The sequence below is a fragment of the Mizuhopecten yessoensis genome, unplaced genomic scaffold, assembly GCF_002113885.1.
Source record: "Mizuhopecten yessoensis strain PY_sf001 unplaced genomic scaffold, ASM211388v2 scaffold4977, whole genome shotgun sequence".
Lineage (NCBI taxonomy): Eukaryota > Metazoa > Mollusca > Bivalvia > Pectinida > Pectinidae > Mizuhopecten > Mizuhopecten yessoensis.
In genome coordinates, this window is record NW_018405816.1 from 260,935 (window position 1) to 286,353 (window position 25,419).

At 38.2% G+C, this 25,419-nt stretch overlaps 1 protein-coding gene across 6 annotated transcripts in view; it reads right to left on the reverse strand.

Moving 5' to 3' along the window:
- LOC110450084 (pleckstrin homology domain-containing family H member 1-like) overlaps positions 1-25,419 on the reverse strand; it is a 250,357-nt gene that overhangs the window by 59,263 nt on the left and 165,675 nt on the right. For all 6 annotated transcript variants that reach the window (XM_021497335.1, XM_021497336.1, XM_021497341.1 and 3 more), the window contains 5 exons: positions 19,975-20,195; positions 16,690-16,867; positions 15,915-16,070; positions 15,329-15,426; positions 8,508-8,649 (listed from right to left, as the gene is read on the reverse strand). In XM_021497335.1, coding sequence (XP_021353010.1) covers positions 8,508-8,649; positions 15,329-15,426; positions 15,915-16,070; positions 16,690-16,867; positions 19,975-20,195 — 795 coding nt within the window. The remainder of the gene's footprint in view (positions 1-8,507; positions 8,650-15,328; positions 15,427-15,914; positions 16,071-16,689; positions 16,868-19,974; positions 20,196-25,419) is intronic.

A 25,419-nucleotide genomic window follows, 5' to 3' on the forward strand; every position in this document is an offset into this window, starting at 1 on the left:
TTGATGTTATGAAAGATGTTTGTGATTGTAGCGGGGTCTGATTTGTCACTGGAGTGATGGTACAATTACATTGTAGTCAAGCCCGGTTCATTGTCTCTCGACAGAATGCAGCGTATGAATAATACACATAGGACAGGCAATGCAGCCTTCCTCTTTGAAAGATATTAAAAATATTGGATTGGTGATGTGGCAAAAAAGCAAATAAACATCTGAAGAATACAAGAGCCAACGTCTGCTCTAACACGGACCAACAATACATTGTATCATACTGCTGGGTACACAGATCCTGCTGGTTTGTTCAAGATGTTGATTACAAAACACACACTTTCAACTTTTATCTTATCAATCTTCAATGAATACTAAAAGATATTTCATAATTTTTAAATTAAATGAAAAAAAATATGGACATGAGTAAAATTTCTTGTTATGAAATTCATGATATTTTTGGGTGAATTATAATGAAGTTTATAAATTATAACTTAATGTAGACTATACGAAAATAAAACATTCAGCCTTAAATATAATGTGAAAGATGACATACAGCCTTAAGCATATTTTTAAGGTAACATACAGCCTTAAGTACATTAGTAAGGTAGCATACAGCATTAAGTACATTAGTAAGGTAGCATACAGCCTTAAGTATATTTTTTAAGGTAACACACAGCCTTAAGTACATTAGTAAGATAACACAGCCTTAAATACATTAGTAAGGTAACATACAGCCTTAAGTATAACCTGTAAGATAACATACAGCCGTAAGCCACCTTAACTTAAAGGATAATATATAATGTAGTAGACTATGTGTAAGGTAGTATGAAGACTCAATTATAAAGTGTTAAGTAAAATAGTATATCTTGGATGGAAACATTGTACACTTCTGAACTAGGGATTCAGTGAGTTACTCATTACACCCCTGAAGACACATTTGAACTCTTCCAAATCAAAGGTTGGAATAGTTCATTATAAAATTTCAGGGGTGAATGAGTTAAGTATAAGGGTGACAGATCTACAAACTGGAGGTGTACAGGACCACACTATTTTTTCGTTATGTACAGAAATGTCCATGTATAGAAATGTCTATGTACAGAAATGTCCATGTACAGAAATGTCCATGTCCATGTACAGAAATGTCCATGTAAGGAAATGTCTATGTACAGAAATGTCTATGTACAGAAATGACTATGTACAGGAATGTCTATGTGAAGAAGTTTCAATGGAGTTGAAAGCAAACATGACATGTTGATATATACTTGACCCCATGCTCAATCTAAACGTCTATACCTGTTTGTGTTTGGTTTTTGATTATACTTGACCACATGCTCAATCTAAACGTCTNCTATGTACAGAAATGTCTATGTACAGAAATGTCTATGTACAGAAATGTCCATGTACAGAAATGTCTATGTACAGAAATGTCTATGTACAGAAATGTCTATGTGAAGAAGTTTCAATGGAGTTGAAAGCAAACATGAAATGTTGATATATACTTGACCACATGCTCAATCTAAACGTCTATACGTGATACGTGATATCAAGCCTTTACTGTACATATGTAAACAACTTGACTGAATTTGCATTCCAAGACTTATTGATTCTACTCACACAATATCTCACACAGTTCATCAGACGTGGTGGAAACAGAATGCCCCTCTGCCCCCCTAGGAGCCACATTTTCCATTCGTACAAAATATAGTCCCCTTGGCCAAAGGATACTTCATACCAAACTTAATTGGCTAAATTCCCTTCACCTGTACTGATGAAGTAGGATTTTAAAAGAATTACCACTATAGGACTACTTTGCCCCCAGGGTGACTCTTTCTTTCATTTATACAACATCGAGTCTGCTTTACCCAGAAATGCTCCACAACAAATTTGGTCCAAATCCATCCAGCCATTCTTGAAAATTAGTCTTTTAAATGAAAAACCGACAGGCAGATACTGAACGATGGATGTTTCCATTGCATAAACTCACTTTCCAATTCAACAGATGAGCTGATTGAAAATAGACTATAGTTGTACTTTGAAAAGGTATAATAAAAACAAATATCTTACTATAATTCTTATAATATAATTTAGTATTCTATCCTAATCTAAATTTAATGGAAATATAAAAACTCCCTGCAAGAGAGAAAATTAAAGGCATGCAAACAAATAATAGCTTTCATTGTAGATTCCTCCATATTAAGGGTATATACTACCTTATATTACATATTTGACTGTAATATTTGTGTGACAAATAATTTAGATTTACCAGAGTTTTAACAATTCATACATTCTTGTGTACCTTTCCAATTTGTTATCAATTCATTAACCATTGTGACAATAAGCAAACGTAAAAGGTATTTGTAACTTCTTTCTTTCGAACGCTTTTGAAACTCTTTTGAAATATACAGGAATAATNCGGATAGCAATAGGTCACTTGAGCTAACGCTCAGGTGACCTAAAAAGCAAAAGACAGGAGAATACTCTGAAACCCATTCAATATGCTTATTTAATATCTAACTATAGATCAATACACCGGCCTCCTATCTTGTTTAAGAAATGAGTTTACTGTCCTCAATCACTTCCTTTTATTACCTGCTAATAACTTCCGATGCCTATCCAATGCCTGAACCCTTTTATTGTCTGCTAATAACTTCCGATGCCTATCCAATGTCTGAACCCTTTTATTGCCTGCTAATAACTTCCGATGCCTATCCAATGTCTGAACCCTTTTATTGTCTGCTAATAACTTCCGATGCCTGTCCAATGTCTGAACCCTTTTATTGCCTGCTAATAACTTCCGATGCCTATCCAATGCCTGAACCCTTTTATTGACTGCTAATAACTTCTGATGCCTATCCAATGCCTGAACCCTTTTATTGCCTGCTAATAACTTCCGATGCCTATCCAATGCCTGAACCCTTTTATTGCCTGCTAATAACTTCCGATGCCTATCCAATGCCTGAACCCTTTTATTGCCTGCTAATAACTTCCGATGCCTATCCAATGCCTGAACCCTTTTTTTGCAGTCCCTGCCTTATAACTTTATCATCATAACAGAAAATACCCTACGGTTATAACGAGGGATTAATGGTTTTGTACCTGACAGGTAGTGATAACCTAATTGCAATTAAGTTATAATACAGGTAAGCTGAACACAATCACAATTACGTAACACACAGGTAGTGGAGAAGCCATCGTGTTTGTAGCCAGCGGTGGCACCCAGACACTGCGATATTGACATTCCCATAAAACAAGTGGTGCCGATCCCAGCTATATCAATTATTAATACGGCATATAGGCTGCAGCGAATTCTTCATTGGAGGAGAGGCCCACTATAACATTCTGGTCACTTAATAATCTCAAGCCCAACATGCAGGCCTTGGTTCTGTTACTACCAATATCTATCAAAACAAATTAAAAAAACAAACAAATTGAGTTCCAAGAATATTAATCTGCTTTTAAATGATTAGCGAACAGAATGGAAATCCTTTTCTAAAGCTTCTTTAAAACTCATATTACAAAACATAAAAACAACCAACAGAAAATGAATGTTTCAATTTCACCGGTCCGTTCTAAAACAGGAAAACATACATGTGTCACATAAAAACATCTATGTATAACAAACCCTGGCAAAGATTGTAGCAGAACTGCTCCGATCATCATCGGTCAACTAATTCCTTCTGAAACTAAACGCCACTTTATAAATTATGAAGTATCTAAACCCTCAGCCAGCATCTCCTAACAAATCAATTCCATTTAAAATACAGTCGTGCCAAATTTTGTCTTGTCAGGAGCAATTTATGACTTATTGAAATCCATTCTAGTCAATTATCTCCATTTTCAAAACTCATCAGGAATTACCGTGTAAAAGGCAGCCCCCTGATGGTGTATATCTAGGGCAGACGGTTTTCACTGCTAAGTCAGTGCCACCAACACTGCAAAATAAAACCTTACACTGCTACTAAACAGTGATAATAGTAATATTAAATATTACAAAGAAATGGCAAATCTGTTTAACAGATACAAGTCATGTTTAGCCGCCATGTCAGAACAAAATCAATTTCCCTTTGAAAGCAGAACAGTGGTAACTGAGTGTTCAGTAAAGTTAGATGATGTTTATCACCATCAAATATAAACATCATTCCACAATATAACCTGAACCATGTCGCTGACAGAAGGCATACAATTGTGGACTAGAAGCATGTACCGATGTCAACATACACCCTTGTTGACACTGGTACCCTTGTTGACATGCATACCTTCACTGAAACACTCGTTGAAAAAAACCATATACACCCATGATGACACAGACACTTGCTGACATCCTTTGTTGACAATGATAACTGTTGACATTAGCTTGTTGAGAGATAACCTTGTTGACACATACACCCATTATAACACAGAGACTTGCTGAAAACCTTTTGTTGACAATGATAACTGTTGACATTAGCTTGTTGACACAGATAACCTTGTTTACATACACCAATGATGACACAGACACTTGCTGACATCCTTTGTTTGCAATGATTGCTGTTGACATTAGCTTGTTGACACATACACCGATGATGACACAGACAGACACTTGTTGGCACCCATACTATTGTTTACTAATTCTGTGCATGTGTCAAAAAGAATCCCATACTGTGACTATGTTGACATACAAACTCTAATTATGTTGACAAACTTATTCTGGTTAGGTACCCTTCAATGTTGACACACATACTTTTGTTAATACATTGTAAATCCTAACCTAATCAAAATACCATGCATCTATCAAAAGAATAGATTCAATATTTTTCTATTGCTTCAATCAAATCTCAAACAAAATGCGTTTCTGATTATTAACCAAGTTGAGATTCCATATTTATCTGTGATCCTATAAAGAAACTATCGTTTATCACAGCCACTGATCAGCGTATCTGGTTGCCTCCCTTTAATTCTGATATTTCCCCAAATCTTAAATTAACTTTTTCAATACCAAATCAATGATTCTGTATCCCGCTGTGACAAGTTAGGACTGGTTTTATGATATAATGGGGATCGTGCAACCAAATCCTCTGTTGCGGTGTGTAGCATGCGTTAAGGTCTCTACTTCGCACATAACCTTTGTTGGAATACGTCTAATACAGCAGACATATTAAAACCAAAGCACTCTGCCTGTATACACAGGGCATCTCTCAATCATATATCATTACAAAACTTCTCTCGCCTCACATAACACAAAACCTACTCTTGTTACGTATTAGTTTGTTAGATCTTCGCTCCTGTTTAGTGTCACAAAACCCCCAAGGTGCCATCAGTTTTATCTTACTGATCGCAGAGAGCCCAAACACTGTCGGAGGAGGCTGTGGCGCCAGCTGATTGGTGAAACTGTTGGATTAGTTCCTTTCATGAAATTGCAACATTTAATCGATTTGTGAAAACTTCATTTCACTAGGGAAACCATTTTTGTGAAGATTTATTTGCTAATAACCTTCATTTTCAGTGTAATAACTTCCAGTATAATGATAGTTGTAGATTTATGTGAAAGTTACCATGGTAATCAAATGTATGATACGTTGGAAGGGAAATCTTGTACACATGACCTGACGTGTTCTCCGAGTGACACATAACAAACATGTTACCTCAAAAAGACACATGGTACACATAGGAAACAACCTCAAAAAGACACATGGAACACATAGGAAAAAAACTCAAAAAGACACATGGTACACATAGGAAAAAACCTCAAAAAGACACATGGAACACATAGGAAAAAAACTCAAAAAGACACACGGTACACATAGGAAAAAACCCCAAAAAGACACATGGTACACATAGGAAACAACCTCAAAAAGATACATGGAACACATAGGAAAAAAACTCAAAAAGACACATGGTACACATAGGAAACAACCTAAAAAAGACACATGGTACACATAGGAAACAACCTAAAAAAGACACATGGTACACATAGGAAACAACCTAAAAAAGACACATGGTACACATAGGAAACAACCTAAAAAAGACACATGGTACACATAGGAAACAACCTCAAAAAGACACATGGAACACATAGGAAAAAACCTCAAAAAGACACATGGCACAGATAGGAAAAAACCTCAAAAAGACACATGGCACAGATAGGAAAAAACCTCAAAAAGACACATGGTACACATAGTAAACAACCTCAAAAAGACACATGGTACACATAGGAAAAAAACTCAAAAAAACAAACTATTACATATTGTTATTGCTTCCTCATCAATTTCCAATAACCAGTCAGTATTATATTTTACTTGAGCCTATTAAGCCTATGTTTTATGACATACTGTAAGACAAATTCACATATACTTTTCAACTTTTTTTCCCATTTTTCATTAAAAGTTACATAGGTGCTATCGGTTTTACTGGTAGCAAATACGGTCAGATATTGATCTCAAAGGGGTGGGGTTTCTGTTTCCAAATAAGGAAATCATGCAAAAAAAAACAAAGAAGGAAGTTGACAAGTTTGAAGGGGAGAGGGGGTCGTGTGCTGAAGTGATGGAAGACCCCCTGGATTTAGCAGAATATAACACTATCCTGGTGGTGCAGACCACTGGAATATCCGACAAATATCCGGCTGACACCAGCCCATAATGACATCCACTTCTCTTCTGTTGCAAGATATTAAAACCGTGATATATGCCTGAAGGGTTAGCACCTTACAAACTTCTACAGATCCTTGCTCAGTTTGTTGCACCATTGACATTTACAATGTAGGTCATAAAAAATTAAGATAACATCAGCAATTAATTTAACTCTTATAAATAAAACAGATATGAACAGTCAATTAGATTTAGGAATTGTGGAAATGAACGTCAGAAAATCAGAAGAAGGATAGAACTGAGGAGGAGTTTTTACTTTCCTTTATTATTTCTTACCCATTTTGGCCTTTATTGTCCTACCACCGGCTGCATACAATGCACACTGTACGACAGCTATACAAAGGGTAGTAACTCCTACTCCCTTAAAATCATACAACTTCGTCATTCTACATTTCATGAATAATCAGATTTTTATCAAATCCTTTAAAAAAAACCTGTAATCTGACAAACTGATACTGCAGAACAGCATTAGTCATAGCAATATCACAGAAACAGAACTGGGTATTATGTGCATATAAACATTGTGTACAGGCAAGACATGCAGTGCTGCACATAAACACAGGTTTTAGAAAGGGAATCTGATAACAGATTTCTCTCTAGGCTCTGGTATTCCTGTATGAAGCAAACAGCTAGAAACCTGAAAGGCCAGGAATTCATGTGTTCTCGCCAACTTAGTTTACATTCATCAGAAAGCTGCACCACTTTGTACCTCGTGAACCACTTTAGAAGAACTACGTAACATGTGTGATGTCAAGGTTCGGTCATACATTAGATTTCAATTAAAACCTCGGAAACATCTCAAAAATGTCTTGAGTTCACTGGGTATAAAATAGACAGGTATATATACTGACCTAAGTATCCGTATCAAGTCTTCACAGCTACATCTGATACACTTGCAGCTACACATTTTTAAACTGACATATGCTGGTGAATTCAGGGAATTTCTTTGAGAATACTAGCAATTCCAAGTGGAATTTGTTTTTTACTACCCAAACAAACTCTATAAATACCATATTACAGGTGATCTGAGATGAGGTCACTTTACGTAAAGCAGTTTGCAACTTATTAAAATGTCAACTATTTCATACAATTATTGTTTTTATGGTAATATTTCAACTTTGCGTACAAACATCAATCCCATTGATTTATCAAGTGTGCATGCAGTCGTACACAGGATATTTGAAATGTGTACCCTTAAGAAAGATATAATGATAATCATACAAAAATATGCAAAAATTCCATTGCTATTCAAAGATGGATACTTTCTGTACCATGAGAGAAAGTGACATCTAGCTTTACCAAAAAAGAAAGTAACATTTACCATGAGAGAAAGTGACATCTACCTGTGCTATGAGAGAAAGTGACATCTACCTGTGATATGAGAGAAAGTGACATTTACCTGTGATATGACAGAAAGTGCCATCTACCTGTGCTATGAAAGAAAGAGACATATGCCTGTGCTATGACAGAAAGCACCATCTACCTGTGCTATGACAGAAAGTGCCATCTACCTGTGCCATGAGAGAAAGTGACATCTACCTGTGATATGAGAGAAAGAGACATCTACCTGTGCTATGACAATAAGTGCCATCTACCTGTGCTATGACAGAAAGTGCCATCTACCTGTGCTATGAGAGAAAGAGACATCTACCTGTGCTATGAGAGAAAGTGCCATCTACCTGTGCTATGACAGAAAGTGACACCTATAGCTACCTGTGCTATGACAGAAAGTGATACCTATAGCTATCTGTCCTATGAGAGAAAGTGACACCTATAGCTACCTGTCCTATGACAGAAAGTGACATCTACCTGTGCTATGAGAGAAAGTGACACCTACCTGTGCTATGACAGAAAGTGACATCTACCTATGATAAGATAGAATACATTCACACCTACCTGTGCCATAAGAGAAGCCAGCTCAAGGGCAAGGTCTTTGTTGAGAGGAAATCGGCCATTGATGATCTCATCGTTCACCTGATATGCTAGAAGCAACTTCTCTTTTTCTGTCTCTGCAGAACTGGACGACTTAAAATACAACCTGCAAAATGTCACAATGATGGATCAGACTTTATCCACAATGATGGATCAGGCTTTATCCACAATGATGGATCAGGCTTTATCCACAATGATGGATCAGGCTTTATCCACAATGATGGATCAGGCTTTATCCACAATGATGGATCAGGCTTTATCCACAATGATGGATCAGGCTTTATCCACAATGATGGATCAGGCTTTATCCACAATGATGGATCAGGCTTTATCCACAATGATGGATCAGGCTTTATCCACAATGATGGATCAGGCTTTATCCACAATGATGGATCAGGCTTTATCCACAATGATGGATCAGGCTTTATCCACAATGATGGATCAGGCTTTATCCACAATGATGGATCAGGCTTTATCCACAATGATGGATCAGGCTTTATCCACAATGATGGATCAGGCTTTATCCACAATGATGGATCAGGCTTTATCCACAATGATGGATCAGGCTTTATCCACAATGATGGATCAGGCTTTATCCACAATGATGGATCAGGCTTTATCCACAATGATGGATCAGGCTTTATCCACAATGATGGATCAGGCTTTATCCACAATGATGGATCAGGCTTTATCCACAATGATGGATCAGGCTTTATCCACAATGATGGATCAGGCTTTATCCACAATGATGGATCAGGCTTTATCCACAATGATGGATCAGGCTTTATCCACAATGATGGATCAGGCTTTATCCACAATGATGGATCAGGCTTTATCCACAATGATGGATCAGGCTTTATCCACAATGATGGATCAGGCTTTATCCACAATGATGGATCAGGCTTTATCCACAATGATGGATCAGGCTTTATCCACAATGATGGATCAGGCTTTATCCACAATGATGGATCAGGCTTTATCAACAATGATGGATCAGGCTTTATCCACAATGATGGATCAGACTTTATCCACAATGATGGATCAGGCTTTATCCACAATGATGGATCAGGCTTTATCCACAATGATGGATCAGGCTTTATCCACAATGATGGATCAGGCTTTATCCACAATGATGGATCAGGCTTTATCCACAATGATGGATCAGGCTTTATCCACAATGATGGATCAGGCTTTATCCACAATGATGGATCAGGCTTTATCCACAATGATGGATCAGGCTTTATCAACAATGATGAATCAGGCTTTATCCACAATGATGGATCAGGCTTTATCCACAATGATGGATCAGACTTTATCCACAATGATGGATCAGGCTTTATCCACAATGATGGATCAGGCTTTATCCACAATGATGGATCAGGCTTTATCCACAATGATGGATCAGGCTTTATCCACAATGATGGATCAGGCTTTATCCACAATGATGGATCAGGCTTTATCCACAATGATGGATCAGGCTTTATCCACAATGATGGATCAGGCTTTATCCACAATGATGGATCAGGCTTTATCCACAATGATGGATCAGGCTTTATCCACAATGATGGATCAGGCTTTATCCACAATGATGGATCAGGCTTTATCCACAATGATGGATCAGGCTTTATCCACAATGATGGACCAGGCTTTATCCACAATGATGGATCAGGCTTTATCCACAATGATGGATCAGACTTTATCAACAATGATGGATCAGACTTTATCAACAATGATGGATCGGGCTTTATCCTTGAATGCAAAATTCCTATCAAGTTTAACAGATATATGGTATATATGTCCTACCTATGTAAAAATACCATCATTCTTACTCACTTTATTAAAGGCCTTTTGTTTAAATATGTTAAATATCAACACATTTAGTCATATTAGTGGAGGTTACCTGTCCTGCTTATGTATGTCAAATACCCTCACAGGTCTTTACATACGTTTGTCAAATATTGTCATTAATATTTATTACTTTATGAAAGGCCTTTTGTCTCTAAATTAGCATGTTAAATACCATACCATTTAGTCTATTATACTGTAAAGTTAACAGACTTAATGCATAAACCCTGATGGATTCTGGCAGGTAAACTAAAACGAAAAATCCTGTCTGTAACTTGTACTAGTGATAGAGTTTAACTGAGTCATACAATGATATGAGAAAGTTATTATCGATACGAACAAGTATGGAAGAGACCCTCCCAACCAACATCAGGTGTATCTTTTACAACAAGCAAACTGAAATCTCGCTTTTCATCTCTTTAAGTTCAGATTTTGTCGGGCTGGAACTGTTGGTAATGCCAAAAGAAATAATGAAATAAACTTTTAACAGTATTGGAGTTTCCAGTCTAGAAACACACTGTTACTTGGCTGAACTAATGTTTGCCTGTGCCCTCCATTTTGTCTGATTTCATAATGTATCTCTGTAGACCTTGATCACATGAAGCAGTGGTTATAAGTGTACATAGAGGACATGTACCAGGATAACGTGTAGGGTTTGCCTAAACAGAACTGAAATCTGAAGCAAAAACCTGGCTTACAAAATGACACAACACTCGAGAGGAGAGTAGTTTAGCTGCGGTAACCCGATAAGTGCATCAACATGGGGGGAATATTAAGACGAATGTCCCTATTTGGAATTCAAACAGGTTTCCTTAGCGGATTGAAGCAGGTTATTTATTTTTTCACCCCTAAGTCTTTTCTAAGCATACAGCTATTTGACGGTATTATTGCCTAATAGTTGTCAAAACTCTAACGTGTAAGCAACATGACAATATAGCGATTTCCTAAGACAAAGAGAAAACAGGACCTTGAAGTATGTTGGTGTAATTCATTTCATGTCCAGAGAAATTTTGGGCATTATAAAGGTATTTTGGCTATGAATTGAGGGAATAGAATAAGAGAATTTGAAAGACAAAGAGAAAACAGGACCTCGAAATATGTTGAGGCTAATTGAGGTGCAAGGGACATAAATACATTGAGGATTACCTATACCAGGTGACTTACATCGGGATCTGCTCCATTGTCACATACCAGTACAACTGTATATATGCGGTAATCAACTTAAGGGCAGCTGCTCTAATAAGAACCCACTCTGGGGTTTTGAGAATTTAAATTCAATGCTTATCTTAAGTTCCAGCTTTTTTGCGCTCTTGATTTTAAAAGTACTGGATGTCGTCTAGTTGTTTTTGCTAATAAGACAATTTCTATCATCAAAACAAAAGCCAATTATTTTGACACAAAACTCATATTAACTTATTGTAATCAGTATGAAATGAATTTTCCTAAATCAATGCTAGCCTAACACTTGAGGATAATCCAGATATGTCCTTTCAAATACCTATTAGATTCAAAACTTTACTGAAAGGAATGAAAACTGTACCAAACAGTAGCATGCTCACCTAGTCGTGTGTGTATATGTTCACTGATGTATAAGTCTCTCAAGGGTATATCTACTTAATGCCTGGTCTCTGTGAGCTCTTAGCATGTAAAACGTAGCCACAGAGCCAAAAAATATTACTAATTCATATACGGCCATATATCATTGCTTATGAGAGCATTCGGCGTGTCATACGGGGAATCTGTTTATAGATGTAGACTCTATACTCAACTCCAAACATCGATCCGATACTTCTGAAATGCGCTATGTCAATCGACTTGCAGAAATTGCAAAACAGTAGTTGACAGAATGAAATTAAAGATAACAGATTGTCTCGTAAAGTCGGCGTTTGATGCATACGGAAGAATATGAGCAGTGTTTTGACGCAGACTATCTGACAAGGCAGTAACACAGTATGAAGTCGCTGTCCTGTGATGATGATTAAATCTGCCGCAATGACAGAACCGCTTTGTTATTGGCAGGCTTGCGGGGATTATCAGATTCCCTTTATATGTAACACAAAATATTTACACAAATATGCTGGCTATATTCAGATACTCTTGAGGCATATGTTTCAAAAACATAAGGATGCAGGTTTAAATGATGATGAATACGAACAGATTACGCAAATACAAAATTAAATTTACTGGTTCTCTGTCAGCTAGCATATTACATCAATAAAACAAGAAAAAGATAGTTTAGCACTTGATATTGATATTTCCCTGTAAGGAGAATGGTTTTGATATTTTTCTTACCAAATGATTTTGTGTTTAGATGATGTTTGTAATGAGGATGCACATAACACGCTACAATTTGACCTACAGTTGTACTCAGTGTCATATCAAGGTGACCTCTAGCTGACCTTTGGGTTTTAAATGAAACACTCATAGTGCAGAAAAAGGATTTTCTAATTAAGAGAGACCTCAGGGAGAACCCCAACAGGAAGATCATGAAATATTGCTGTAGTGGAGGTTCTTTTGCCTTCATTTCACTGTCCTCTTCCCGAACAAGCTCATGTGCCGTGGGGATCAAACAAACCGTCGTAGCAACATAATCTTTGAGGAGCTTGTTCTTTGCTAGATTTTCCGATCCATCTTAAATTGGAGCAGGCACAACAATGATCTAGGGAGATCATGCAGAAGTTTCATCAAGATCTTTTCAATGCTTTCCAAGAAATTCAATTTTTGCATGAAATATCCATACATTAAAATCTAAAATGGCCAACAGGCCACATGAAGCAACTTCATATACTCGCGTCATTTACAAACTGTTTGCGAACCAACCAAATTAAAAGCAAGCACAACTATAGGAACTAAGGGATCCTAACCAAGTTTCATCATTATCCCTTTAGTAGTTTCAACGAAATAGTGATAATAAACTTGAAATTCAAAATCCAAGATGGCTGCCTGGTGGCCATTTTGCTTCTCAGACTATCTCAAATGAGTATGCACAACTATAGACCAAAGTTTACGCATATCACGTTTCATCATTAATCCCTTAATTTCTGAGAAACGCAGTAACAATTTTTGTCAACAGACGGAGTGACTAGCTGACGGATGAAGTGATTTGGAAAGCTTTCCATCTGATAATGGCGGGCTATAAACCAGAGCCCTACTCAACAGTTAAATTCAGTTCAAGCTCATGCCTCAATATTAGTCGGAGCACCCAACTTATTTCAATTTAGACACAATTCCAAGTATTGCGAGGCATTCCATAATCACTTCCTGCTAATGATTTACCTACTTACCAGAATGTACACGCATATCTCAACATTAACCACTTAGAAAGAAGCTATGCTGTTACATATATACAAACATGATTTAAAGGCATTTTTTAATGTTTGAATTGTTTTGCTGCAAAACTGATATTTGTGGCAGGGTCATTTAGTTCAAAGAGATCTACTATGGTATATAACAATCTGCCTCCTCAACATATACCTGCAGAGAAAATATATCTACATGTAGAGTTGCTAACTCATGATGAAATATGACGGGAGATATGTCATAGACAAACTGTTTTAATGATTGAGGTCAGAGGTCAAAATATAGGTCACAGTGACCATTTTTTAGTATGCAACAACCTGACATTTCAAGACTGACCGACTTTGGGTATACAACACTAAGCCATCCCAAGCTACACTTGCATTGAAGGTGCCTCTGATGAAACAGTACTAGAAATATATACAGGAAAAACTTTTTGGATAGAATGATGGAGAAATTTTACAGAAGATTGAAAAGAAATATAAAAGATAAAGGATGCAATTTGGACAGGCGGGGCAGAATCAATATTCTTATATAGCCAGACATGTAAGTTACCCATCATAGAAAGCCATGGAAGATGAATCTTTCTCCAACCCTTCACAGGTGTCTCTCGTTTAAGTAGGGAAAGATTAGCTTGTCACCCCCTAGGGGGAGATAGCCTCGTGCCGATTAGCAAGTGTTCAATTGTGACGTCATTAAAATGCGTCACCGGTAATTGTGGCGTCATCAAAAGTGAATGACGATATTCATACCCCACATGTGTTTTTGTTGACACTACTGTCGATGGAGTTGTGACTGAAATAATAGGATGGGAGAAAAACAATCATCCCTTACCTTGAGGGTGTAACAGAGAAATCTATTAATCTTACATAAACATGACGTCACAATGCAAAGACAACAAGATGAAGTCTTGCAGCAGCAAGTTTGAAGTCATTGCAATCTAATTTGCTTAATTTCATTTTCTAATTCAAATAATTTATCTTCATTTATTGCTTTCTTATTTCATATTCATTATTTGAAGTATATACTTTAAGCATAAATCAACCTCTGATACAATCAGATCAGTATTATACAGAAGTTTGTATGTCCCAAATGGAACAACATTTTGACGACCAAACAGATGTTGATGCTCTATAAAGGGAAACAAAACTAAGATGAATCAAATAATAAAACAGAAAAAAAATAAAATCTTTAAAACTTTCAGATGATTTTTATGTAGTGTTATTCAATAGCTGTTTGAAACAGTCTTGAGATTAAAAACACAAGACCGTAGGGTTATTACTGGTAAACAGACTCCAAGTGGAGTCGTATAATAGGAGCCAGATTGCCCTGACTAACGCCTCCCCTCTTAGCCTCACTGGTTTTATCAATACCACCCTTGTCAGGCTATAAAAGTCACATGTTATATAACCCACACACCCCACACACGGCCTGACAATATCACTGTACAACTTCCATTTCTTACAATGTAACAAATGGGCAAAGGGAAGTAACTCTTGTTTAAAATCATGACATGCAGCCCACCAAACCTCACATTATACGACCAAATTGTTGTGACAATTTGTGTTATCAAGTGTTTACTGTTCCTTGTGTATAGAATTGGTCGATGGTATAAAGGTATATCTATCAGATATTTTACTTACCTGTTTTTGTAGAGAAGTCGAATGGTGCGCCCGTTGTCTTGTTTCCCTGAGAGAAATTCTTTATGGCTTTGTTCCCATTTTGATATAACATCACAGATCTGAAAAGAAAAACATGTCTTTATTTTAATGTCATAGTAACAAATTTTCACATTTGTCTAAATAAAATCCCTTTATTCCTTTTGTTTACATGTGTTGAGGTGCTTGTGTAAGGGAGATAACTCTTGAGTATAACTAAATTAGCCTGAATATTCCAGTTCTGTAATTAATCCTTACTGATGTGTACTCGGATAACATCTCCAAACTTGCCAATGCTCCCTATTTTGGAGGGAAACTCCCAATTACCTACATTGGTAACAGGAGATGGAAAAAGCAACAGGGTCAGACCAAGAATTTGACCTGTAGATGGATGCTCTAACCAATTAAGATACCTGGCAGTCACCCAGCCTAGCCCTGCTACACAAATCACACCCTTCTGTAAGTTTTAGGAAAACCAGACTTATATGATATGTAAATATGTAATGTTTATGTGCATTTATATACAAGTTTAGTATTATTGAACAAATATGGTCAAGGTTATATTACTGACCTTGATTGAGGATTGGAGACAGTGCTCTATGTCAGAGCTGCAAGGGTCGTCTGTACACAGGCTGAAACCTGATTGGCTCACATCCCGTACACTGATGACCTTACTGAGGGTCAGCAGAAACTCCTGGACAGTAGTTGACCCATCAAAACTGACCACCTGCATAAAATGAAAAGCAAAAATGAAGCTTAAATGTTTGAAATTTTGTTTTATATCAGCCAAATCTGAGGAGTTAAATTTGGTTTTCAACTTTCTGATAGCCAGGTGAGCTAAAATGTCTAGATTAACAATTTCTGGATAAATGAACACAAGACTCCTGCCAGTCAGGAGACATACATTGTTAAGCTAGTCCTTATCTTTTATTACTAACAATTAACAAAAATAGTGGCTTATCCCACATGTGATGGTTGTTAAATGTCAAGACAAAAAATATGGAAAATTTAACCAACAATTTGGCCAAAGTTGTCCAACTTCTACAAAGCTTTGAGACTTATTATTTCCTATGTATGTGAGGCTCCATCCCCAGTAAAACTCTTCTGGATCCAGAACAGAACTTTTCAGGTGAACAAGTGAGGAATTCCATTCCAAAGCATTGGTGTGCAGACAGCAAATTGTTTGGCTTAACAGAGCTCAGAGTATCAAGGTTTGATGACGAGTGTACAACTCTATCATGACAGCATGCGCAGTGTACATCATACACATACAATAAAACTTGGGTCCTTACACATTATCAGTACGGTGTGAGGTCAGTACCGTGTTGTATCAACCTAAAGCTCACCTGGTACGTGTTGTGGAGGAAGTGTACAGGAATACTGATTGGCTGAGAGTGATGGAAGGGGTGTCGGAGCAAGATAGACATCACTTCCATACGGGAGGGACGCACCTCCCGGATACCTTTCACAACAGTCCGCTCCAATGCTCGCTGACAGAATATTGCATATTTCCCGATTTCTGACCTGTTCAAATAAGTAAAGTAAAGTAAAATGACACAGTGATGAAGTTCCCAAACATAATATCCCAGCAAATTAAATATTTATATTAATCTTTCTGTTGTTATGTCACCATCTAAAAGAGGTCAGAATAGATACTTATAACAATGGAACTGGTAGACAAGGGATTTCAGCTGGTTTCATATGTAACATGAATGACTGAATAATGAATTTAGTCTGGGGTAGGGTGATAGGGGAGGGAGTAGTCTGAATATAAAAACCTTGTCTGTGTTGGGTGACAGGGAAGGAAGTTAACTGGATTTTCTAACCTTGTGTCTGTGTGGGGTGACAGGGGTGGGAGTAGAATGGATGTGCCAATCTTTGTGTCTGTGTTGGGCGACAGGGGAGGAAGTTAACTGGATTTACTAACCTTGTGTCTGTGTTGAGTTACAGCGTTGGGAGTGGAATGGATGTACCAATCTTGTCTCTGTGTTGGGTGACAGGGGAGGAAGTTAACTGGATTTACTAACCTTGTGTCTGTGTTGAGTTACAGCGTTGGGAGTGGAATGGATTTACCAATCTTGTCTCTGTGTTGGGTGACAGGGGGGGAAGTTAACTGGATTTACTCACCTTGTGTCTGTGTTGATTGACAGGGGTGGGAGTGGAATGGATGTAACAACCTTGTGTCTGTGTTGGGTGACAGGGGAGGAAGTTAACTGGATTTACTAAACTTGTATCTGTGTTGAGTGACAGGGGAGGAAGTTAACTGGATTTACTCACCTTGTGTCTGTGTTGATTGACAGGGGTGGGAGTGGAATGGATGTACCAACCTTGTGTCTGTGTTGGGTGACAGGGGTGGAAGTTAACTGGATTTACTCACCTTGTGTCTGTGTTGATTGACAGGGGTGGGAGTGGAATGGATGTATCGACCTTGTGTCTGTGTTGGGTGACAGGGGAGGAAGTTAATGGATTTACTCACCTTGTGTCTGTGTTGGGTGACAGGGGTGGAAGTTAATTGGATTTACTCACCTTGTGTCTGTGTTGGGTGACAAGGGTGGAAGTTAACTGGATTTACTCACCTTGTGTCTGTGTTGATTGACAGGGGTGGGAATGGAATGGATTAACCAATCTTGTGTCTGTGTTAGGTGATGGGGGAGGAAGTTTACTGGATTTACTAACCTTGTGTCTGTGTTGAGTGACAGGGGGTGGGAGTGGAATGTATTTACCAATCTTGTGTCTGTGTTGGGTGACAGGGGTGGAAGTTTACTGGATTTACTAACCTTTTGTCTGTGTTGGGTGACAGTGGAGGAAGTTTATTGGATTTACCAATCTTGTGTCTGTGTTGGGCGACAGGGGAGGAAGTTTACTGGATTTACTAACCTTGTGTCTGTGTTGGGTGAGAGGGGAGGGAGTAGACTGGATGTACTCACCTTAATTGTGTCTGTGTTGAGTGACAGGGGTGGAAGTTTACTGGATTTACTCACCTTGTGTCTGTGTTGAGTGACAGGGGAGGAAGTTTACTGGATTTACTAACCTTGTGTCTGTGTTGAGTGACAGGGGTGGAAGTTTACTGGATTTACTCACCTTGTGTCTGTGTTGAGTGACAGGGGAGGAAGTTTACTGGATTTACTAACCTTGTGTCTGTGTTGAGTGACAGGGGTGGAAGTTTACTGGATTTACTCACCTTGTGTCTGTGTTGAGTGACAGGGGAGGAAGTTTACTGGATTTACTAACCTTGTGTCTGTGTTGAGTGACAGGGGTGGAAGTTTACTGGATTTACTAACCTTGTGTCTGTGTTGAGTGACAGGGGTGGAAGTTTACTGGATTTACTCACCTTGTGTCTGTGTTGAGTGACAGGGGAGGAAGTTTACTGGATTTACTAACCTTGTGTCTGTGTTGAGTGACAGGGGTGGAAGTTTACTGGATTTACTAACCTTGTGTCTGTGTTGAGTGACAGGGGTGGAAGTTTACTGGATTTACTAACCTTGTGTCTGTGTTGAGTGACAGGGGTGGAAGTTTACTGGATTTACTAACCTTGTGTCTGTGTTGAGTGACAGGGGTGGAAGTTTACTGGATTTACTAACCTTGTGTCTGTGTTGAGTGACAGGGGTGGAAGTTTACTGGATTTACTAACCTTGTGTCTGTGTTGAGTGACAGGGGTGGAAGTTTACTGGATTTACTAACCTTGTGTCTGTGTTGAGTGACAGGGGTGGAAGTTTACTGGATTTACTAACCTTGTGTCTGTGTTGAGTGACAGGGGAGGAAGTTTACTGGATTTACTAACCTTGTGTCTGTGTTGAGTGACAGGGGAGGAAGTTTACTGGATTTACTAACCTTGTGTCTGTGTTGAGTGACAGGGGAGGAAGTTTACTGGATTTACTAACCTTGTGTCTGTGTTGAGTGACAGGGGAGGAAGTTTACTGGATTTACTAACCTTGTGTCTGTGTTGAGTGACAGGGGAGGAAGTTTACTGGATTTACTAACCTTGTGTCTGTGTTGAGTGACAGGGGAGGAAGTTTACTGGATTTACTAACCTTGTGTCTGTGTTGAGTGACAGGGGTGGAAGTTTACTGGATTTACTAACCTTGTGTCTGTGTTGAGTGACAGGGGAGGAAGTTTACTGGATTTACTAACCTTGTGTCTGTGTTGAGTGACAGGGGTGGAAGTTTACTGGATTTACTAACCTTGTGTCTGTGTCGGGTGACAGGGGAGGAAGTTAACTGGATTTACTAACCTTGTGTCTGTGTTGAGTGACAGGGGTGGAAGTTTACTGGATTTACTCACCTTGTGTCTGTGTTGGGTGACAGGGGAGGAAGTTTACTGGATTTACTAACCTTGTGTCTGTGTTGGGTGACAGGGGAGGAAGTTTACTGGATTTACTAACCTTGTGTCTGTGTTGATTGACAGGGGAGGAAGTTTACTGGATTTACTCACCTTGTGTCTGTGTTAGGTGACAGGGGAGGGAGTAGACTGGATGTACTCACCCTGTGTCTGTGTTAGGTGACAGGGGAGGGAGTAGACTGGATGTACTCACCTTGTGTCTGTGTTTGGTGACAGCGGAGGGAGTAGACTGGATGTACTCACCTTGTGTCTGTGTTGGGTGACAGGGGAGGGAGTAGACTGGATGAACTCACCTTGTGTCTGTGTTGCGTTGAAGATGGACCTTGAGATGCCACATGATGCTCTGTTTGGGGAGGAAGAGTGAGACACACATAGCTAGGAGCTGCCAGGCCTGCAGGAACACGTGATGGGCAGGGTTGAGTTTGGAGTCTGACAGGTCCACCACTGAGTTGGTGGGTGAGGTAGGTGTTGCGTGGCACAGGTACCAGGAATGCTTGCCACACAGGAGTAAATTCTGAAACAAGCAAATAAAGGACAAATTTAAGATAATACAAGTTGTCCACCAAAACAATTGGTAATGGCTTAAATCAATGAAAACAATGGTGACCTTGTTTCTGTTATCACTCCAGGACCATTTTCACACGTTGGCTTAATTGTCTAAAAGATTTTACCAAATAGATGTTGAATAAGTTTCCTCCCTGACTAAGATTGTTATGCTCTGTGAGGGGATTGTAAACTATCGAACATGCATTAAAAGATCATCCCAGGAATGTCCTAAAAAGTGGTCTCTTCACACAGGTGGTTAACTAAATACACGTTTAGTTCTCAATGCGATATAATGGGAAACATTGACAGTTGTCTGAAAACAGGTGGTCTCTTAAGGGAGGTGGAGTCTGGATGTTTAAATAAGTGTGTTTGTATGATATTTTAAATATGAAAACATGAAATGTACATTGTATAGTATAACTTAACAAGAGGCCCAGAGGGCCTGTATCGCTCACCTGGATACCTAAGCAATCATGGCAAACTATTCTCCAAATGAGATCAAGGGAATATGCCAGACCCCAAGGCCAATCCTTGTAGCATAGCTATATTAGATTTTTCATGACCAGCAATTTTATGTATGGTTATGAGGTGGGGATCTCAACTGTTTCCAAGCTTTGACTCAGAAACTAGGTCCCTAGAGTTGTTGCCAGACTCCAGGATCAATTCTAATATCGTGAATGCATTTGTCTCTTTTTGCCAAGCATTTGTATATATAGTTTTGGGGTGGGGATCTCAACCGTTTCAAAGTTATGACCCAGGGGCCAAGTCTGCAAGGGTGGGGCAGACCCTGGGATCAATTCTAATATCATGACTGCATTCGTCTCTTTATGCCCAACAATTGTATATATAGTTTTGGGGTGGGGATATTAACCATTTCAAAGTTATGACCCAGGGGTTAAGTCTCCAAGGGTGGGGCAGTCCCCAAGGCCAACCTGGAAGCATATGTGCAATCATCTCTTTATACTCAGCAATTGTATATATACGGTTATAGGGTGGGGCTCTCAACTGTTTCCAAGCTGTGACTAAGAAACTAGGTCCCTAGGGGTTCGGTCAGACCCCAGGGTCTATTCTGATATCATGATTGCATTCGTCTCTTTATGCCCAGCATTTGTATATATAGTTTTGGGGTGGGGATCTCAACCGTTTTAAAGTTATGGCCCAGGGACTATGTCTCCAAGGGTGGGGCCAGACCCTAGGGACATCCTGGAAGCAAATGTGCATTCTTCTCTTTATACTCAGCAATTGTATATATGGTTATATGGTGGGGATCTCAACCATTTCCAAGTAATACATTTTATTGGCCCCACCCCTTAGCCCGGGGGGTCAGCCCCACCATTTGTACAATTTTGAATCCCTGCCTCCCATGAATACTTCCGACCAAATATGATCAATATCCATGGCATAGTTCTGCAGAAGAAGTCATTTATAGCAATATAACCAAATTGCCCCCTTTTGGCCCCGCCCCTCAGCCCCCTGGGGGGTCAGCCCAACCGTTTGTACAATTTTGAATCTCCACCACCTAGAGATGCTTCCAGTCAAATAAGGTTGATATCCATCACTTAGTTCCAGAGAAGAAGTCACTTAAAGCAGTATAGCCAAATACCCTTTTTGGCCCTGCCCCTCAGCCCCCTGGGGGGTCAGCCACACCATTTGTACAATTTTAAATCCCTGCCTCCCAGGAATGCTTTTGATCAAATATGATTGATATCCAGTGCACAGTTCTACAGAAGAAGTCGTTTGTAGCAATATAGCCAAATTGCCCCCTTTTGGCCCCGCCCCTTAGCCCCCTGGGGAGTCAGCCCCACCATTTGTACAATTTTTAATCACCATCACCTAGGGATGCTTCCAGTCAAATATGGTTGATATCCACTTCTTAGTTCCAGAGAAGAAGTCGCTTAAAGCAATATGAGCAAATTGACCCCTTTTGGCCCCGCCCCTCAGCCCCCTGGGGGGGTCAGCCCCATTATTTGTACAATTTTGAATCCCCACCACCTAGGGATGCTTCCAGTCAAATTTAGTTTAATTCCAACCAGTGGTTAAGAAGGAGAAGTCATTTAAAGAAATTGTTGACGTACGTACATACGTACGGACGACGGACGGACGACGGACGCCACGGTATGGCATAAGCTCACCTTGGTCCTTTGGACCAGGTGAGCTAATAATAATACAGGTACATTTTCACACAACAAAAGTACTTCTTTCAATATCTCTTTAAACTCATATCACAATCCAGTAGAAATTCACACCAATGCTATTTTACTGTCTTGTAATAAGTTCATCTCCGTCTTTTAGTCAGCGAGTCTGTTTGCCCCTTGTCTTATCTTGGGATAAATATGGTATTCAATCAAAACCCTGTTATATGGAGGAAGAATAATAATCTGTATAGGTTCCCCTTAGGTGTCCCTTTGATTGTCTGTAATTTTTTACAACCTATATATATCCTAAGGGTTCCTTAATAATTATTCAAATCTTGTCTTATTCAAAAATAAAATTTCTGTTCTCTTCTTATAAATCTGGACATTTTCAGTTTCACATGCAATCTGATTTGGAAATAAGGATGAAAAATCAAGCTCTGATATTTCTTCCCTTTTCATTCTGTAATCATAGTTCTGTAGGAACAAGTTACATTATATCCACAAATCATCATTTATCCAAAATAGTTGCTAAACCTTTTACAACTTATAAATGGACATGCTTTTACAACTTATAAATGGACAAGCTTTTACAACTTATAAATGGACAAGCTTTAACAATTTATAAATGAACAAGCTTTTACAACTTATAAATGGACAAGCTTTTACAACTTATAAATGGACAAGCTTTAACAATTTATAAATGAACAAGCTTTTACAACTTATAAATGAAAAAGATTTTTACAACTCATAAATGGACAAGCTTTTGCAACTTATAAATGGCCAAACTTTTACAACTTCTAAACGAACAAGCTTTACAACTTATAAATGGACAAGCTTTTATATCTTATAAATGAACAACCTTTTACAACTTATAAATGAACAAGCTTTTACAACTTATAATTGGACAAGCTTTTAAAACTTATAAATGGACAAGCTTTTACAACTTATAACTGAACAAGCTTTTACAACTTATAAACGGACATGTTTTTACAACTTATAATTGGACAAGCTTTTAAAACTTATAAATGGACAAGCTTTTACAACTTATAAAGGAACAAGCTTTTACAACTTATAAATGGACAAGCTTTTACTACTTATAAATGAACAAGCTTTTACAACTTATAAATGAAAAAGATTTTTACAACTCATAAATGGACAAGCTTTTGCAACTTATAAATGGACAATCTTTTACAACTTCTAAATGAACAAGCTTTACAACTTATAAATGGACAAGCTTTTATATCTTATAAATGAACAACCTTTTATAACTTATAAATGAACAAGCTTTTACAACTTATAAATGAAAAAGGTTTTTAAAACTTATAAATGGACAAGCTTTTGCAACTTATAAATGGACAAACTTTTACAACTTCTAAATGAACAAGCTTTACAACTTATAAATGAAAAAGATTTTTACAACTTATAAATTAACAACCTTTTATAACTTATAAATGAACAACCTTTTATATATTATAAATGAACAACCTTTTCTATCTTATAAATGAACACCCTTTTACAACTTATCAATGAACAACCTTTTATATCTTATAAATGGACAAGCTTTTATAACTTATAAATGAACAAGCTTTTATATCTTATAAATGAACAAGCTTTTATATCTTATAAATGAACAACCTTTTATAACTTATAAATGAACAAGCTTTTAAGATGCATTATTTGTTTGATGTCATTCTTATTGCCAATTGTGATTTCTTACACAATAAAGGATCTGTCAGTATTTCCTCCCAAACCTTATATAATCTATTTTGATGCTTAGTCAATATTGTAATTGAGAGGTTAATATGACAGTCAGTCATTGTCGAGCTCCATCACCACCCACCCCCCCTGTGTATCAGCCCTGCGTAAGAGACCTGCCATAGTGGTGCATAGACACACACAACATCAATTAGCCTCCTTCGTCCCACGGTGGCCTTTCATGTGTAAGGAGCAGTAATTAAAATGAATATGGTAATTCTACAAATGGAAATGTCACATTTCCTCAGCACATTTTTCCTCTCTTAGGATAGAAACCTGTGAAGATAGCGTGATTTCTCCACTTCTAAAAACGGATGAAAATGCATGATTACAAAGCCTGGTATAGCCAATGAAATCCCTAAACAAATCAATGGGGTAGGTGACTGATGGAAATCAACTGCTGACTTGCATGAAAACCGATTGTCTATTCTGATACAACTGTACTCTGTAAAACAGCAGACAATGGGCCTATAATATGTTGTATAAGCTTTTAACTGTACTCCGTAAGTCTAATCTGTTTCAACTGAACTCTGTAAAACAGCAGACAATGGGCCTATAATATGTTGTATAAGCTGTTAGCTGTACTCCGTAAGTCTTATCTGTTACAACTGTACTCTGTAAAACAATTATTTAACAACTTATTTGAGAGAGAACTGAGGAGAACGCAGAAATTGATCCGTTGTGGGGGATGTATCGGACACGACAAACCACTCAATTTCAAAACAGTCGAAGCAGTCACAGCTTGGTTACAATGAGCAGATGATAGTAGCATTCTGACATGTATACAGCAGACGGTCAAAACAGTATCTAACAGAGAGCAAAAGGGTCACATCTATCTGACACAGAGCCCATGTCTCGGTCAAAACATTATCTAACAGTGAGCAAACAGGTCACATCTATCTGACACAGAGCACACGTCTCGATAAAAGCATTACCTAACAGTGAGCAAAAGGGTCACATCTATCTGACACAGAGCACATGTCTCGGTAAAAGCATTACCTAACAGTGAGCAAAAGGGTCACATCTATCTGACACAGAGCACACGTCTCGGTCAAAGCATTATCTAACAGTGAGCAAACAGGTCACTTCTATCTGACACAGAGCACATGTCTCGGTCAAAGCATTACCTAACAGTGAGCAAAAGGGCCACATCTATCTGACACAGAGCACATGTCTCGGTCAAAGCATTACCTAACAGTGAGCATGCAAACAGGTCACATCTATCTGACACAGAGCACAAGTCTCGGTCAAAGCATAACCTAACAGTGAGCAAACAGGTCACATCTATCTGACACAGAGCAC